We start from the raw sequence: 18,401 nt of genomic DNA on the forward strand, positions 1-18,401 counted from the left end.
CTGACGGAGATCACAGATAACTGACGCTCGTCTGACGGAGATGACAGATCACTGACGCTCATCTGACGGAGATCACAGATAACTGACACTCAAATGACGGAGATCACAGATCACTGACGCTCGTCTGACGGAGATCACAGATCACTGACGCTCGTCTGACGGAGATGACAGATCACTGACGCTCATCTGACGGAGATCACAGATCACTGACGCTCATCTGACGGAGATCACAGATCACTGACGCTCGTCTGACGGAGATCACCAGATCACTGACGCTCGTCTGACGGAGATCACAGATAACTGACGCTCGTCTGACGGAGATCACAGATAACTGACGCTCGTCTGACGGAGATGACAGATCACTGACGCTCATCTGACGGAGATCACAGATAACTGACACTCAAATGACGGAGATCACAGATCACTGACGCTCGTCTGACGGAGATGACAGATCACTGACGCTCGTCTGACGGAGATGACAGATCACTGACGCTCGTCTGACGGAGATGACAGATCACTGACGCTCGTCTGACGGAGATCACAGATCACTGACGCTCGTCTGACGGAGATCACAGATCACTGATGCTCCTCTGACGGAGATGACAGATCACTGACGCTCATCTGACGGAGATCACAGATCACTGACGCTCGTCTGACGGAGATCACAGATCACTGACGCTCGTCTGACGGAGATGACAGATCACTGACGCTCGTCTGACGGAGATGACAGATCACTGACGCTCGTCTGACGGAGATGACAGATCACTGACGCTCGTCTGACGGAGATGACAGATCACTGACGCTCGTCTGACGGAGATCACAGATAACTGACGCTCGTCTGACGGAGATCACAGATAACTGACGCTCGTCTGACGGAGATGACAGATCACTGACGCTCATCTGACGGAGATCACAGATAACTGACGCTCGTCTGACGGAGATCACAGATAACTGACGCTCGTCTGACGGAGATGACAGATCACTGACGCTCGTCTGACGGAGATGACAGATCACTGACGCTCGTCTGACGGAGATCACAGATCACTGACGCTCATCTGACGGAGATCACAGATCACTGACGCTCGTCTGACGGAGATCACAGATAACTGACGCTCGTCTGACGGAGATCACAGATAACTGACGCTCGTCTGACGGAGATGACAGATCACTGACGCTCATCTGACGGAGATCACAGATAACTGACACTCAAATGACGGAGATCACAGATCACTGACGCTCGTCTGACGGAGATCACAGATCACTGACGCTCGTCTGACGGAGATGACAGATCACTGACGCTCATCTGACGGAGATCACAGATCACTGACGCTCATCTGACGGAGATCACAGATCACTGACGCTCGTCTGACGGAGATCACCAGATCACTGACGCTCGTCTGACGGAGATCACAGATAACTGACGCTCGTCTGACGGAGATCACAGATAACTGACGCTCGTCTGACGGAGATGACAGATCACTGACGCTCATCTGACGGAGATCACAGATAACTGACACTCAAATGACGGAGATCACAGATCACTGACGCTCGTCTGACGGAGATGACAGATCACTGACGCTCGTCTGACGGAGATGACAGATCACTGACGCTCGTCTGACGGAGATCACAGATCACTGACGCTCGTCTGACGGAGATCACAGATCACTGATGCTCCTCTGACGGAGATGACAGATCACTGACGCTCATCTGACGGAGATCACAGATCACTGACGCTCGTCTGACGGAGATCACAGATCACTGACGCTCGTCTGACGGAGATGACAGATCACTGACGCTCGTCTGACGGAGATGACAGATCACTGACGCTCGTCTGACGGAGATGACAGATCACTGACGCTCGTCTGACGGAGATGACAGATCACTGACGCTCGTCTGACGGAGATGACAGATCACTGACGCTCGTCTGACGGAGATGACAGATCACTGACGCTCGTCTGACGGAGATGACAGATCACTGACCCTCGTCTGACGGAGATGACAGATCACTGACGCTCGTCTGACGGAGATGACAGATCACTGACGCTCATCTGACGGAGATCACTGACGCTCATCTGACGGAGATCACTGATGCTCATCTGACGGAGATCACTGACGCTCATCTGACGGAGATGACAGATCACTGACGCTCGTCTGACGGAGATGACAGATCACTGACACTCGTCTGACGGAGATCACAGATCACTGACGCTCATCTGACGGAGATCACTGACGCTCATCTGACGGAGATCACTGACGCTCATCTGCAGGCTTGAGGAGCAAAGGCAGAGAACACTGCATTAAACACAAACCACAGGAAACAGTTGCTGTTGGGTTCATTACAGCAGTGTTTCCCAACCCTGTTCCTGGCGGCACACCAACACTGCGTGTATTCTTTGTAACCCTTATCAAACACACCTGACTCAACCCATCAGCTCATAATCAGGTGGGTTAATAAACTGATGAGCTGAATCGGGTGTGTTTGATTAGGGAGACAAAGAAAACACGCAGTGTTGGTGTGCCGCCAGGAACAGGGTTGGGAAACACTGCATTACAGGATAAGGATTTACTAAAAAAAAAACCACGTATATCAACTTTATTTCTAGAGCACTTTCAAAAACCAAAATGGGTACCAAAGTGCTGTACATGAGAATAACAAAAATAAACAAATACATACAACCAAAACACATACAATTTGCAAGACATCTGAACTGACCCTACAGGAGATGTTTTTAAGGACAAGGTGAGCTCCAGTCCTTGAGGATTAGGATTTGCATGACTACTGATTTCTTCTAGTCAGTAACAAATCAATATCCAAGTTATTCTGCCGAACTGTCACTGTGACTCTTTCTGCCGGTTACATTGTTATGGCAGACGTTGTCTTTATAGGCCAACGCTGACAGCCACCAAATACAACCAGTGAAAACTAGTTCCGACAGAGATATTCGGCAAAACACCGCGGCGTGTCTGTGGCTGTCTGTCAGTGCGGCGGGAACTGGGTCATTCATCCAGCCATTCAGTTCAGAAACAAAAAGTTTATGAGCGAGTACTGATTGAATCATTCATTTAAATGCAGTGATTTATTCAGAATCTTTATAAGTGAATCAGTAATTCACTCAACCAAATCAATTCAGAATGAAGCAGCACTTCTGTGTTTCTCTGACACGCGCTTAACGGAGAATTTCATTGGCAAAACAAAAACACACAAATTAACAGGTTAACTGGCAATATCTCATTCACTCATGTGTGTAATTTTAAATTTTAAAAACAAATCACGATTCACCAAAAGTTTCATAAAAAAAATTAATTCTAAATTTACGAAAAAATACAGGAACAAGACGTACGCAAAAAGCACTTACTCTGCACGGCCTTATATAATCAGGTTAAGAAGTTATATTTCAACAGAAAGCCCTTATATGGAGATGTTTGGGTGTGTATTATGCAAATGACTAAGATTGTACACGTGTCCGCTAATTTACAAAACTCATTCACTAACATCCCAACGAGGTTCAGAACAAATTCATGTGCATACGAATTCAGAAGTTCTCCAAATATAAGCAATTATTAATACATGACATAATATTACCTCAATTGAACTGTTGTATAAAATATAATATAACACTCACACCGTCGTGTTGTTGTTGTTCTGAATATCAGAAGAGTTGCATTAAGATCCATTTAGTGCTAATATTCTGCACCGCATGATTGTGTGATTTTGATTAGTTATGAAACACATATTAGTGGTTTCGTATGCAATGTTCAACAGTGCACAGCTCCTGTATGCTTATGTTCTCCTACATTCAAACCCGCAGCATCATCCGATATTATAGTGATTAATAATAAGGACCATTAGTTGATTTAGGCAAAGCTAACGCAGGCAAACTTTTATTAGGCTAGAACTGAAGAGTGTAGTCTGTTAATGATTTATTCTGAATGGTTTAATGTGAGAGTACTGACTGTTCTGACCTGATAGTGTTGAGTTATTACCAGTCAAACAAGCTTCAGTTTCACCCGAAACATTATTTAAGAGCAAGATTGCACTGGATAAACTAACGTTAGAATTCTTCAAATTAAAGTTTGCAAGTTCAAATGCCCATTAGATGTTGTAATGTTCATAGGAACTCGTTACTCGTAGTCTTACAAACAAACAAACAAACCCAGGCTCTGCGTTAGACTCGATCCTTCAGGACTCGACGAGACTCCAGCAAACTCCTGCAGGATTGTTTGTTTGACTTGTTGAAATCTCATCAATGATTCACAAGACAAGTCCAGGAACTCACTCTAACAGTTTTTAATGATAAATGTTCTGCTTTGTCGATGGTTTGAGTAGTTTAACGAGAGAACACTGAAAACACAAGAGATTCACGCGTGGGTGTGAACATTAGTTTCAATAGCGCAACTTTCCCTTTAAAACACAGAGCTGATAATACCGCGACACTAAGCGAGGCAAGCACAGTTACAAACACGAAGTTATAAGTAACTAGGCAAAAACAAAACAGCTTACCGTGCAGCCAGTGCTCTCTCCCCACACACACACACACAGCTGACCTGCAGAGAAGTGAAGGACTGTGACTGAAGCCCCGCCCACACACTGTCACCACTCGCGCTGTGGGCGTGGTCTGAGTGTGATGGGCGTGGCGCGTAGCCCCTCCCACACTCGACTGTCCTTCGTGTCCTTCTCCTCATGTATCTTCGAACAGAAGCTGGTCTGGACATATATATATGATTGTTTATTTTGTTTTACCCACTGTTGTCCAAGAATTACAGTCTACGAAAATGTAAAATTACGAGAAGTATTAAGTTTAAAAACTGAAACACATTTTACATGCAGTGAGAAGTGGACACCAATTTACTGCAGAAAAGCAATTTTAAAAATAATTATAATGGAAAAAAAACTAAATATGAACTAAATTTGTGTTTAGTCTATGTCATAAAATCTGACAAATGTCTTCTAAATTACTCGAGAGCTAAAAGTGCAATAAATTATAGGCCAATTACAGCAGGATCAGGACTTGTGTTCAACAGCATTTGACATCACAAAAATCAAATAAACATAAGGTGCATACAATGGCGGAATAAGTCTAAATAAATAAAAGAGCCCATCGCTGATCTGATTGGTTAAACCAGGTATGGTTGAAATGATGTCACGACTCGACTTTGCCTCGGTTCTCCCCTGCCGTACCAAGGTAAACCAATACTGAAACTAAGACTAAAGCTTTATAAACTGAAATAAATTGGACATTTCAACATAAATGTAACCTCAGGGGGGGTCTATTGTAACCAAATAATCATGGCTAAGCGACCGTTAGAATTTCAAATGTTTACCAGCAGGCTATCCCAATAAAGGGAAATACAAGAGAGAGAGAGAGAGAGAGAGAGAGAGAGAGAGAGAGAGAGACTGGAGTATTATAAAATAGAACATTTATTTATTTCCCCTTTTCTTTGGCTCAATGGACTCACAACATGAAACAGTATTCAAAGGACATTAGGCCTCTGGGCAACAGAGTCAGGGACAACAAAATCCAAAATCAAAGTGTTCAAATAACTCAAAAACAAAATACAACAAACTCAAAATTGATAAGGCACGTCACAAAATCACATATGCCAACGAGGTTTGATCTCACAATACATTTAAACATGAACTCACGTCAACTCGTACACTCAGCCAAGAGCCCAAGGAAGCAGCTGCGCAATTCTCATGGAACACACCCCACTCGCTACATAAATGGAAAACTTAAACTAAATGAAACTACCAACAACAGTTAGTGAAAAAATAACCGAAATAAAATAATAATAAGCAAAAATAAATAATCTTTTCATAAATAAATAAATAAATAAATAAATAAATAAATAATCCGTTTTTTCCATTCCATCGCTGCTTTATTTTTAATGTAGCCTACAAGTCTCATGTCTTGCATCTGCGCGACACGACGTTCTAAATACACGGCACTACAGGGGTTAAAATGAGTTTGACCATTGAAGGACCTTCGTTTGCCCCATTCCACCGCCTGCGCCTTTTCACTGTTTTGCACCAGCCCTAACATGCAGAAATGGCCAAACGCATTTGCATCATATCTGGACAGTGTGCAAATATACCGCTGTAAGATAACCATACCTGGTAAGATAACCATCTCTGTGAAACTAAACGCCACTGAGCAGAAAATGGAAAACACAGATAGCATATCATGTCTAGCCCACGGACCGACGGACATATGTCAGAGGTCAAGTACACTAAATGTGAACAGAACACATGAATATGAGTATGATAAACAGACAAAAAGCATAAATGGATCAATTCAAGACTAATATGTTTAAAAGGCTTAATCATAGAAAAACATACAAGAATAATCAAAGTAATCATACCTATATTTTTATTTTTCTTATACACCACATGTTCAGCAAGATTTCATTTTTAATATGAATGAGTATGAATGAATAATGTTTACTAAAAAGCATTGTGATTTTAGCGGTGAAAGACCAGGTTAGGGTAATAACTGTAATAGAGCTAATTACATTTAATGTCATTTTACAATACCGTTAAATTTACAGTTTTTGGATGTGTATAATTTACAGTGGGAAAAAAAACTAAAAAATGGACATTTTAAAATGAGCACCTGAAGACTGTTCAGTGCGAGTGTGTGGAGTATTTCCGGAGTAAGGAACTGGCAGCACCTGTTGATCCATTACAGTTTGCTTCAATCGGTCACCACTGATGCCTCTCTGACATTAATGCATAAGGCCCAACATCATTTAGATAAAGCAAACGCTCACGTCAGAATGCTTTTTATGGATTTTACATCAGCATTCAATACTGTACAGCCACACATTTTAGGTCTATGCAGCTGGTTACTTTTATTGATTGATAATTTTAACGTAATAGGCCCCAACGAGTCATGTATGTATAACTCCTCGGTCCAGAATTGAGATGTCCTTCAAGACGGCTGAGCTTGATCGGTGTCCGGGTCATATACTGAAATAAGTATCAGATGCTAGGTACTGCACTCAGTGGAAACCCCCTAAAAAGTGATCACTCATCACTTATTGCTTCAGCATCTGTAACTCCATGAATTTTTAAGCTATAGAGTCCTCAAACTTTTACACAAACTACTCACATTTGTTTACAACAGAAGCCCCCATTGAAACCTCAATAAAAGGCTCTCTCACAGTTCATTTGTGCTTTTGTTATAATCTGAGGTCAGAAACACGTTTATATCTCCATATCCAAATCTAAAAAGATTTAAACTCCCAATTCTGACATTTTTTTCCTCAGAATTGTGAGATAATAGTGCAGGTACCTGTGGAAACTGCTGACGAGGAGCGACCGATGACAGACACACAGGAACTGAGATCCATCTGTGTGTGTGTGTGTGTGTGTGTGGGTGTTTCAGAGAAGAGATAAAGCAGTTCAACAGAAGCTTTGTTTTCACACTGAGGAGGGCATTCGCTGCAGAAACATGTGGGTTTGAAGCATTATAATAAGCTTAATAAGCATTTTTTTAAGCTTTCCATGTGAATTTATATAGTTGAATTAAGGCTTTTTAACAATTCGAATTTTGGATAATCATTGTTTAAGTCTGTTGAGATGGATCTGAACCTCATGAGGGAAATCGCTGCCTTTCTTTTATTAATCCAGTGGAAAACTTCTGACAGCGCTTCTCACAGCATCGTAAGTGACATAATCTTATTACAGAAATCATTTAAAATCTTCTGATCAGTAATTTACTAAATCATTGATTTCAGGTTGCAACATGTCAAAAACGTAAGTGTTAAAGAACAAACTTTCTTTCTTTATTCTTTCTGTCTTTCTTTCTTTTCTTTCTTTCTTTCTTTCTTTTCTTCTTTCTGTCTTTCTTTCTTTTCTTTCTTTCTTTCTTTCTTTCTTTCTTTCTTTTCTTTCTTTCTTTCTTTCTTTCTTTCTTTCTTTCTTTCTTTCTTTCCTATCTTTTGTCTGATGATGACCTTGAATAATTTTTTTCAGAGTCTGATGATTATTATGAAGAATATATATATCGTGAATCGAACCCTTCACCTCTACATAATCTGACTGCAGAACTGAGTGAATCTCAATCCTCCTTTACTATTAGATGGGCCATTAATGTGGACAGTAAGTCACAGCACATATTACACTATTACTATCATCATTACATCTGGTTGTTGTAATCAGTCGTAAATCTCTTTTCTTGTTGATGGATATGTGTGGTTTTTTTTTTTGTTAGAATTCACAAGAAATGATAATTGTTAGAAATATGAACCATTTTTCAAAAACAAAACCCATCTATAATAGACTAACCACACTGTGGTTCGTTAAACAAAACCTGGAAATTAAGATTTATTTGATGTAGTAGATTACCAATTTTAATTAACATTTAAAACCAGATGTGATTGTTGCATATTGTATATTGTGTGTTTAAAAGTTTGTATGTATGTGTGTGTGAGTCAGAGAAGACGTTAGATAATGAGAAACTCGTCTTACAGTCACAGAAAACATAAACGCCACAGTTGACAGAATTACAGCTGATTACAGCACTTTTATTATGTTGATGATGCTGATAATTTGAGATGGTGTTCACCGCAGAACACGAAATCCAGGCGAGGAGCTGGAAAACAGTGGTGTCTTTTGTAATATGTTACTGATTTCTAAGGTGTTCTTTAAACTGTGTAGCATCTTATTTAAATTCTAATGTGAGCTTTGTTATGTGTTGTTTGTGATGACCTGACGGGGGAACTGCAGATGGAAAGTAGCCCTGGGGCTAATTCTGCCATATTTACATTGCTGAAACCCTCCCTTTTAAATAAATAAATAAAATAAAAATCAAGATCGAACTCCTCCCACCTTACATATACCTGATCCTACCCATCTCCACCCCCTGATCCCTAACCCCACCCCTAATCCTACCCATCTCCACCCCCTGATCCCTAACCCCACCCCTAATCCTACCCATCTCCACCCCCTGATCCCTAACCCCACCCTAATCCTACCCATCTCCACCCCCTGATCCCTAACCCCACCCTAATCCTACTCATCTCCACCCCCTGATCCCTAACCCCACCCCTAATCCTACTCATCTCCACCCCCTGATCCCTAACCCCACCCTAATCCTACTCATCTCCACCCCCTGATCCCTAACCCCACCCCTAATCCTACCCATCTCCACCCCCTGATCCCTAACCCCACCCTAATCCTACTCATCTCCACCCCCTGATCCCTAACCCCACCCCTAATCCTACTCATCTCCACCCCCTGATCCCTAACCCCACCCCTAATCCTACTCATCTCCACCCCCTGATCCCTAACCCCACCCCTAATCCTACTCATCTCCACCCCCTGATCCCTAACCCCACCCCTAATCCTACTCATCTCCACCCCCTGATCCCTAACCCCACCCCTAATCCTACCCATCTCCACCCTTTGGATCTGGATCTGAACTCCGCCCCCTGGATCTCATGTACTGCAATGATGTGCTACTGATTGCTGATGCTAAGGCTGATGCCTCATACACACTCACACAAATATTTTTTGAAGATCAATAAGTATTATAATACTTAAGTATTTTACAGATATTACATTATCTTAATAGTGAATAACTTGTTTACTAAAGATAGGCTGAGTTGTACAGTCGGCTGAGTTTATACAGTTTGACGCTTGTGTTCTCAGGCACCATTCGCAGTCTCACTGGCACACTGATCAGATGGACAGAGCCAGATGATTATAGAAGATATACAATTTATAAATGTGGATACAAGCCTGAGTTCTCCTCTGATCAGATCAGCCTCGCTGGCCTACAACAGGTGAAAATATGACCATTACACACACACACACACACACACACACACACACAGAAAGACCTCATATATATACACAGGTGCATTTTATTGATGGCATTTTGAATGCGCAGAGAAACCGTGAGGAGATCCTGAGGCCCATTGTTGTGCCATTCAGCCACGACCATCGCCTCATGTTGCAGCATGATAACACACGGCCCTATGTTGCCAGGATCTGTACACCTGCGTGAGGCAAATGGTGGTCCCACCAGACCGGTTTTCGGAAAATATCTTTACTTTTGATATTTTACTGAAAACGAAACGCTGAAATGTTGAGTTTACACTTAAAACAAGAAAATATATCTGCCATTGGGGTCAGAAAAAACATCATTTGTTTGTCTGGAAAAACAGACTGAAGACGAGAGCATAATTTCAGTTTTAGTTTAGGGCTTTATTACAGTAAACACCCATGAAGCCAATACTACACCATCAGAGAGACAGTGAGAGATTGTGTGTCCTAATCTCACTCTCTTCTTGATCGACAGCTGTGGTTCAGTTTCTCTGTGCCAAATGGATCCGTTTGTCCTTCAAAGAAGTATGACCTCTTGGCCTATAACCTTCCCGAACCAAACCCTGGAACAGGCGACACATTTATAAAGACTTTCAAAGCAGGTCAGTCTCATTTGCTCTTCTCTGTTCTATGTGGTGTGATGTTTGAGTACTTCCACTCCATCTAATTATAATTTTACATTAAAATTTTAAACTACGAGTCACTGTTCATTGTGTTCCACATTTCATTTTAAGATCTACTTCAGCTGAAATATGAGATGAGGACAGCAACATAGATAGTGTCGGCCCAAGTCCAGGCCGTGTGGAGTGTGCACCGGATGAGGGCCGGATCTGGCCCGACACTATGTTGCTGTCTCTGGTGATATTATGAGCTGTGTTTGAAATCATCCTAAATCCCTATATTAATGTCATAAAGTCCATTACATGAGAAAGGACCGACTGGAATTGCTCACTCTGGGATTAAATCATTATATGTTGAGTTTATAATTACTTCAACGTAGGATACTTCCCCCTATATGAGCCATTTTCAGTCACAGTCAGGAACTGCATTATGTTAATTCTGCCTGAAACCAGATATGCTACTAATTCAATTTAAAGCCATATCATATATTTTTCAACATTGTCACTTGATTTCTAAGTCAATAAAAAATATTTACGATACACTCACACCAGACTCTTTGTGAAATTGAGTGTAACCAAATCAATGATAATTAAAATAGGTTTTTAGAATAAGAGCGTTTTCTGAAAGAAGGTGTTTGAAACAGGGTGCTCCAATCAAAGTTTTTAATCTTTATATTGATGCCATTAAATGTATGAGACATACGTGTGTTACAGTATGATTTCATATTTATCAAAGAGGAAGCAAAGGTTTATGTTTCGGTGTTATTGTTATACAGTTTTAGAGTTCCTCAAGGCTCAGTATTGGGCCCTATTGTGTTCAGTTTATGACGCCATGCCACAGGTTGAATGAGCCCTGGTGGCCAAATGTGAAGCTGCACCTGATAGGCCATTGAGATCCAGGTGATGATGGTCTGTTCGGATGCGGGAACTGGGCGACCCGAAACACACCAGCAACTGGTCTGACGTCCGCCATCGAGAACACCTCTGAATCTGGACATCAAACTCTAGAGCGTGAGATGAGGATGAAAAGGCTGCAGAACCCTTTAGGCTAATAAATAAAGGAAAGGCTAATAAAAAAGCCACCTTGAGGGAAAGGTTCTTGGCCTCAGCCGACTCCAGAGGTTTGAAGGGGGCCTCGACCATTGCCAGGTCCTCTGTGGGAACTCTGGTCCGAGCTGCAGAGTCTTCCATGGAGGGTATAAAGAGTATAAGTCATCTTTAATGGAACAAAACCAACCACTTAACAGAACAAATCAATATGTGTGACTAACAAACACTATAAATATAGCTTGATGAACCGCAAGACTGAATAAGTGCTCTTGACTAGATTATCTTCTCTGCGGTTTCAAACACAGCTCTGATATCAAGAAATGCCTCGTCTCTTTAATGTACATCGGTGGGATTTTCCACTTGTTTTATCCAGCATTTGAAAATCTGCAAGACACTTGATTTGAGGAATCGTTCATGTACACGTCAGACACTTCAAGTCTTTTAATACATTTTCACTGACCTTTGATAGACTTCTCAGCTAAGATCCAATGGAACGCTCACATTTCTTCAGTCCTTCATGATGATAAGATAACGGTGAGCTTCAGTGTGAGCTCTGTGGCGGACCGACACACCATCCAACTGAAGAACACAAAAGAAACCCTAAAGACTGTTGAGATAAAAGGGGTATGTTTCTTTTTAACATTTTATTTTGTGCTAAAATGAATGTAAAGAACACTCCAACCCACCCACAGGAAAATAAGCAAATAAAATATCAAAAAAATATTTGAAATAAAAAGCCATACAATTGATTTCAGAGAATAAATGTTTATATTTAGACATTCAGATTATTTTCACTCATTTTAAGTGTAAACAAGTAAAAAAAAATCTGCAGGTGAAGTAAAACATTGTTCTGTCATTTTTCATGTTTGTTCGTTGGCTCTGCAGGGATGCGAAGTAGAGAAATGTCAAGTGGAAGTGGAATACACGGGTCCCTGTGAAGACCTTACAATATTGGTGACTATAAAATCACATCTAATATATACAGTAGAAGACGCACAAAATAATCCAAAACATGCATGACTAAAAAATGTGATAACTTGCTTTGAATCAGACATCCGACTGAGTTCCACTTCTAAAGGGAACCCGAATTAACTTGCCTTTTTTGTTATTTTTTTTTAAGTTAACATCTCACTCTGAACACTGCAAGGATGTAAAAGAAGTTCAGCATAAAGTGATCTGTACGAGTGAGTATGCTATAATTCATCATCTCGTTGCATTATCTGTTTAGAAGTTTTGTGTGGTTACTCTTGGACTTTTCTGTTCCAGATCAGTCTGGGTTGGCCATTGGTGTCGGGTGCGTTCTGGCGCTTCTTTTCGTGCTTCTCTTCTGCGGCTGCATCACGTGTAAGTGAACAATAAACATGCTCGCGCACCTTTATACACAGGTATGGGGATATCCAGGACTTTTTTGCGTGCCTTTTCTTTTGCGGAACACAAAGGTATTTTGAAGGCCATTGGTTGCCAAAAAGATTTGGTTCCCTTTGACTTCCATTGTATGGATAAACAACTGTAAACCTTAGCAAAAAAAAAAAAGGAAGTTAAACTCAAAGCTGGAGAAACATAAAACAACACTTAATTTCAACATTTATTCTCATTCAGTCTGACAAAAAGCACGTTGGGAGCTAGAAATCTGTTGCAACTTAAGTTGGGCTGAAACAGAAGTTGTAATCGTCTTTTCTTCCCTATTGTGACATTTATCCGAGTGAAACGCTTCTGGAACGAGAGCAAACGTAGGCCGGCCCCTGCCTCACGCAAGTGAACCAGAGAAGAGAAGAGGGGAAGTCAATTTGATTCAAGATTATGAGACAAAAGAAAAACATTTTAAACAGGGTAGTGTGTGTGTGTGTAACATGTGAACAGCAATGGTCCTAGTACTGAGCCTTGTGGTACGCCATACTGAACTTCGATAAGACATCTCTTCATTTACTGCTAAACTCATAAGGGTCAGACATGTGTGATTTGCTAATGTAATTCCACTAATGCCAACATCATTTTCAAGTCTATTCAAAATAACTTTGTGGTAGATGTTATCAAACACAGCACTAAGATCCAGTAAAACCCACTAGATGATGTTACATTAAAGGGACAGTTCACTCGAAAATGAAAATTAGACCATGATTTACTCACCCTGAAGTGTAGGTGTACAATCACAGGTGTATATGACATTCTTCTTTCAGACGAATATAATCAGAGTTATATTAAAAATGTCCTCGCTGTCCCAAGCTTGATAATGGGAGTGAATGGCTGTATGTGTTTGGAGGTCCATCAAAGCGCATCCATTCATGATTAAAGTTCTCCAGGGGTTAATAAAGGCCTTGTGAAGTGAAGCAATGCGTTTGTGTAAGATAAATACCTATATTTGAAACTTTATCGTCTAAAATAACTAGCTTCCAGCAGACGGCCGTACACATCGACTTGCGCTAGAAGAGTAACACTTGATGTCTGACGTAGGAGTTGCTCTTTTGTCGTATTCGTCTGAAAGAAGAATGTCAACTACACTTAGGATGACTTCAGGGTGACGGGGGAGTAAATCATGAGCTAATTTCATTTTTGGTTAACTATCCAACACTTAACAAAAGAATTATAATTTAAACTAGACCTCCCCATAATACGGATGACATTATTATAAATGACACAAGGTCTTTTGAAGAAAGGGACCGAATATTCACCAACACAAGCTTTATTGTTTATTCATCTGTATTTTATCGATTAAATTCTTCCTGTTAAATGGGTTTGGGAGTTTTTTAGCATGTCCTGATTCTGGGAACAGACACAGTCTCTATATGATGGGATTTATCTGACCTCAGTGCCGCGACACAGCTAGTTTAGCCGGTCTCTCTGCTCCTGACCCGAGCTCCAGTTAGTCAGGGTCAGCGATGTTTGAACCGGAGATGGCCGTGTCTCAGTGTACTCGTGCTCCTCCAGGTCAGGTGCTGCGGCGGCGCCGTGCCTCGAAGCGTGGCGTGTCCGCACGAGTGTTGCTGGTGTATCCCGCCGTGGACGGTGTGTTTCAGCGCGCTGTGATGCTCCTGGCTCAATCCCTGCAGAGGCGCGCTGGCGTAACCGTGGTCATCGACGTGTGGGACCGAGCTAGCCTAGCGGAACAAGGCCCGCTCCGCTGGATCAACACACAGGTCGAGCTCGCGGACAGAGTCCTCCTCATCACACCGCCTCAGACCGGTACCAAACTCTCTCTCAGCACCTGCCCATGTGGCTCACATCACGCTAAAGTACATGCCAATATCCCAACCCAGACAGCAAACTGACATTGAATCAATGTGGAAACGACGTTTCTCATGACATTGAAACAACGTTGATTTGCTCATCGAATTAACGTTGAACCAACGTCAGACGCGGCATTCTTCAAAGCTAAATGAAATCGAAAATTGGTTTGCTTTCATAACGTTGAAACAACGCGTTGATTTCAAGTTGATTTTCCGTTAGTTTTGAAAGAATGACGCGTCTGACGTTGGTTCAACGTTAATTCGATGAGCAAAATAATGTCAGATCAACGTTGTTTCGATGTCATATTTCCACGTTGATTCAATGTCAGTTTGCTATCTGGGAATAGTAATGCTGCGTTCATGTGCTGTGGTAATTATGGTAAATACCAAAAGCCGACGTGGAAAATGCACATGAACACCCCCTCATGTGGTATTTTCCACTGGGCAACTCGTAGAATATTTTGATGGACGAGTTGCCGAGATGAGATAACCTTTGAACTTTTCAAAATGGCGGAGAGCACCGCAAGAGTCGTGAATGGTAAAAAATATATACTATTCATGATCTAGAAAATATATTAGCATATTATTTACCTTTTGAGTTTTCTTTCTTTCTTTCTTTATTTATTTATTTATGCAGGGACCATGCACAATTTTTAACATAAAATTACCATTTCATGTATTGTACCGGATTTAGCCAGAGGCTATTTTTCATCCGTATTTCATTTTGATCAATCATTTTCTTGCTGTAGCAGAATAATTAAGCAATCTAAAATAGTTTTAGCTAAATAACAGGTCTGGATCTCCATCTTTTTACCACATTACGACAACAAAAGTACTTGAACGCAACACACTGGTAAATACCAGTTCACAAGTGGAAAATATCCTACTTTCCTTAGCACGTGAACGCAGCATAAGTACTAGGGCTGTCCCCTAATGGAATAGGCGTAGTCAAGCTAAATTGTAACAGTCGTTTAGTCGCAGAAAAAAAACCTTGAAAAAGTAGCGAATCACACAGGCTTATGACTAAACTCGTCATTAACCGACCTCAAATCTGGCTTATTACTTAAAATATATAAAGTGCAGTAGCAGCATTTTACAAGTCCACTCGCTCTAACGCTAATGTGTGTTTACTGTATAACAAACAGGCGTCGGTGACATCACTCGCATTTAACTTCAAATACTGCCGTTTTTGCTTACAGCTAAGATTAACGCAAACTGTAAAGGTCTGTAAACTCACAATAACAACAAACAGTTTTGTACTTTTGTAAAAAAAATTGTGCTTTCTGTCAAATCGGTCTTGAACTTGAGCGCGTCACATAAATGAACCGAAACTCAGCGTATACTTGCCTCACAGACACGAGAAATATGTCTATAGCAAGATTTGTATAAACAGATTCCTATGGAAAATAAATATTCTCAGTTAATGTAATCCGTATGAAACATGCATATGCACATCCAGCACCGCAGAGATGACGAGTCTGCATTTATGTTTGATTTTGAGCGTTTTTATATATGGCTTATTAATGTAAACGTGCGATTAGTCAACTAATGTCTCAAAGGATCGACTACTAACGACAAGAAAAAGCTTGAGTCGAGGGCAACCCTAGTAAATACATGTCCTGAGACTCTATCAGACACCTTAAAATGAAGGGTAACCAATGATTCTCAATGTGAAGCAGGTGAATATAACGGTCCTGTCAATATTATGGAGACATAATATTATGTTTGTCTCGATATTAGGGAATTATTGATGAACTCATGTTGAAAGCACACTCGTCTTCTTTGAATGCTTCTCTTTGCAGACGACCTTAAATCAAACCAAGTTCCCGGCGGGAGCGATGACACGGTTTCGGCTTCGGCCAGCAGTCTCTTCGCCCTGACCCTTAACCTGCTGTCCAGCGCTGCCCATGACCCGCTCGGCCGGGACAAGTTCTGGGTGGTCCACCTGCGGGCCGAGGACCAGAGCGAGCGACCCGAGCTGAGAGGATTCAGGAGATTCCTCCTGCCCCGAGACTCAGAGAAGCTCCATCAGCAGCTGTGGAGAGGAGAGATGTGCTCCTGCTTCTCCGTCAGGAAAGCCCTGGAGAAGATGGAGATCCACACGGACCTCCTAACCTGCGGCGAAGACCTCAGCCGGCACCAAACCACTCATCTCCTGCCCTGAGACCTGCCTCTGTTCATTTTGTTAACATGAAGGATTTATAAATGCTAATGTTTAGGAGAGAATCTTTTGAGAATTTATTTATATTTATCATTTACATTTATTCATTTAGCGACTTACAATTGCTGTATATGTCAGAGGTCGCACGCCTCTGGGTCAACTAGGGGTCAAGTGTCTTGCTCAGGGACACATTGGTGTCTCACAGTGGATTTGACCCCGGGTCTCTCACACCAAAGGCATGTGTCTTATCCACTGCGCCATCACCACCCCTATATATATATATATATATATATATATATATAAATAACTTCTGCTGCTTGAGCTTTAGTAGTAAATTGCTCTGCCTTTTGTCATATTATTTCATGTTGTTTCCTTTTGATGTCTAATATGTAAAATGTTATTCTTATGCTTAAAACTGATCTTACATGTTAAAAAAGATGTAATAAACTGAAATAAAAGCCTTTCTGTTGTCTTTTATTGTCTTTTATGTCTTGCAAATTAAAACCAAGATCTATAGTTCAGAATTGACTGGATTTGTCTCATGCGGCTGGTAAATTAAACTAATAATTCACTTAAGAAAAACACAGTTATAGCTCTAATTACGATGAAATGAAAACAAAAACCCGGAATAGTCAGACACAAAAAATCCTTCTGCAGATGAGCATCAGATTATTGGTGTACTGGCAGGTTTGCAGTGTCCGGTGCTCCTGTTTGCATTAGTTTAGACTCGGACCACTTCACCAAACACAGTGACGGGACGGCAGAGCGGATCATCGCTACTCGGGGTAATAAATATAAACGCTCATGCTGGAAGAGAGGAGCCCAATGGTGCTCGACGGTGCTCAAGGTTGTTATTGGTCTCTCCTAGAACAGGTTCTCCTGCTTGAATGTTGATTATTCTCCCCATATTCCCCATTGTTGCAGCTCCTCTCTTCCCAGTCTGTCAGTATCTACCAGTTTCAACACACTTCTAACTAAATAAAAACAAGCCCGCCCCTTTATTCTGCATATTAATTATTTCAATGAGGAATATTGTGATGTGTTCCTTCCAAAAAAACACACAAAAAACATCTCGGTTACAGATTAGAGCCCGACCGATAAAGGATTTTGAAGGCCGATACAAATATTTTTGGGTTTTAAAATCCGATATTCCGATATATCGGCCGATATTTTTATTTTTTTATTAAATATTGTTGGATTTCACACACGTGTAAAAGAAAAGCTAACTTTTCTGCACAAGATACGTTTGATACTTTTTCTCTGTGTCTAAATGTTCACTCCTCGCAAGTCTAACTTACATTTTACAATGCAGGGACTGTAACTAGAGATATGCGAGTTATTAATACAGTAATCATTACTTTATTTAGGCAGAAAAAGTTCATTGTGGTTTCCAAGCTCATTAATGTTAACGTTAGCGGTCTTCCACTGATGATAGCGGCATTAGCTAGCTTTGGTTTATGATGAGCCATAATTTAGCAATGGATAACATCATACTGCAAATTGTAAAACATACATTT

The 18,401-nt window shown here is 41.1% G+C and overlaps 1 protein-coding gene and 1 long non-coding RNA gene across 3 annotated transcripts; one reads left to right on the forward strand and one right to left on the reverse strand.

The window, feature by feature from the left end:
* Positions 1-7,400: 7,400 nt before the first annotated feature.
* On the forward strand, positions 7,401-17,345 carry il17rb (interleukin 17 receptor B). 2 transcript variants are annotated; one of them, XM_039674583.2, is made up of 11 exons: positions 7,401-7,663; positions 7,738-7,756; positions 7,976-8,101; positions 9,653-9,786; positions 10,305-10,431; positions 11,969-12,123; positions 12,385-12,453; positions 12,620-12,683; positions 12,766-12,843; positions 14,425-14,679; positions 16,526-17,345. In XM_039674583.2, the coding sequence occupies exons 1-11, from the start codon at positions 7,580-7,582 to the stop codon at positions 16,885-16,887; spliced, it is 1,473 nt and encodes a 490-aa protein (XP_039530517.2). In that variant the 5' UTR covers positions 7,401-7,579; the 3' UTR covers positions 16,888-17,345. The 2 variants fall into 2 exon arrangements, with proteins under 2 accessions (XP_039530517.2, XP_039530518.2); XM_039674584.2 differs by lacking the exon at positions 14,425-14,679.
* LOC120481129 (uncharacterized) lies at positions 10,425-12,083 on the reverse strand. Its single transcript, XR_005623256.2, has 3 exons — positions 11,960-12,083; positions 11,533-11,633; positions 10,425-11,453 (listed from the first exon to the last, which is right to left on the reverse strand). It is a non-coding gene; the product is annotated as an uncharacterized LOC120481129 (long non-coding RNA).
* Positions 17,346-18,401: the final 1,056 nt, after the last annotated feature.

This window comes from Pimephales promelas, chromosome 14 (genome assembly GCF_988280905.1).
Source record: "Pimephales promelas chromosome 14, fPimPro1.hap1.1, whole genome shotgun sequence".
NCBI lineage: Eukaryota > Metazoa > Chordata > Actinopteri > Cypriniformes > Leuciscidae > Pimephales > Pimephales promelas.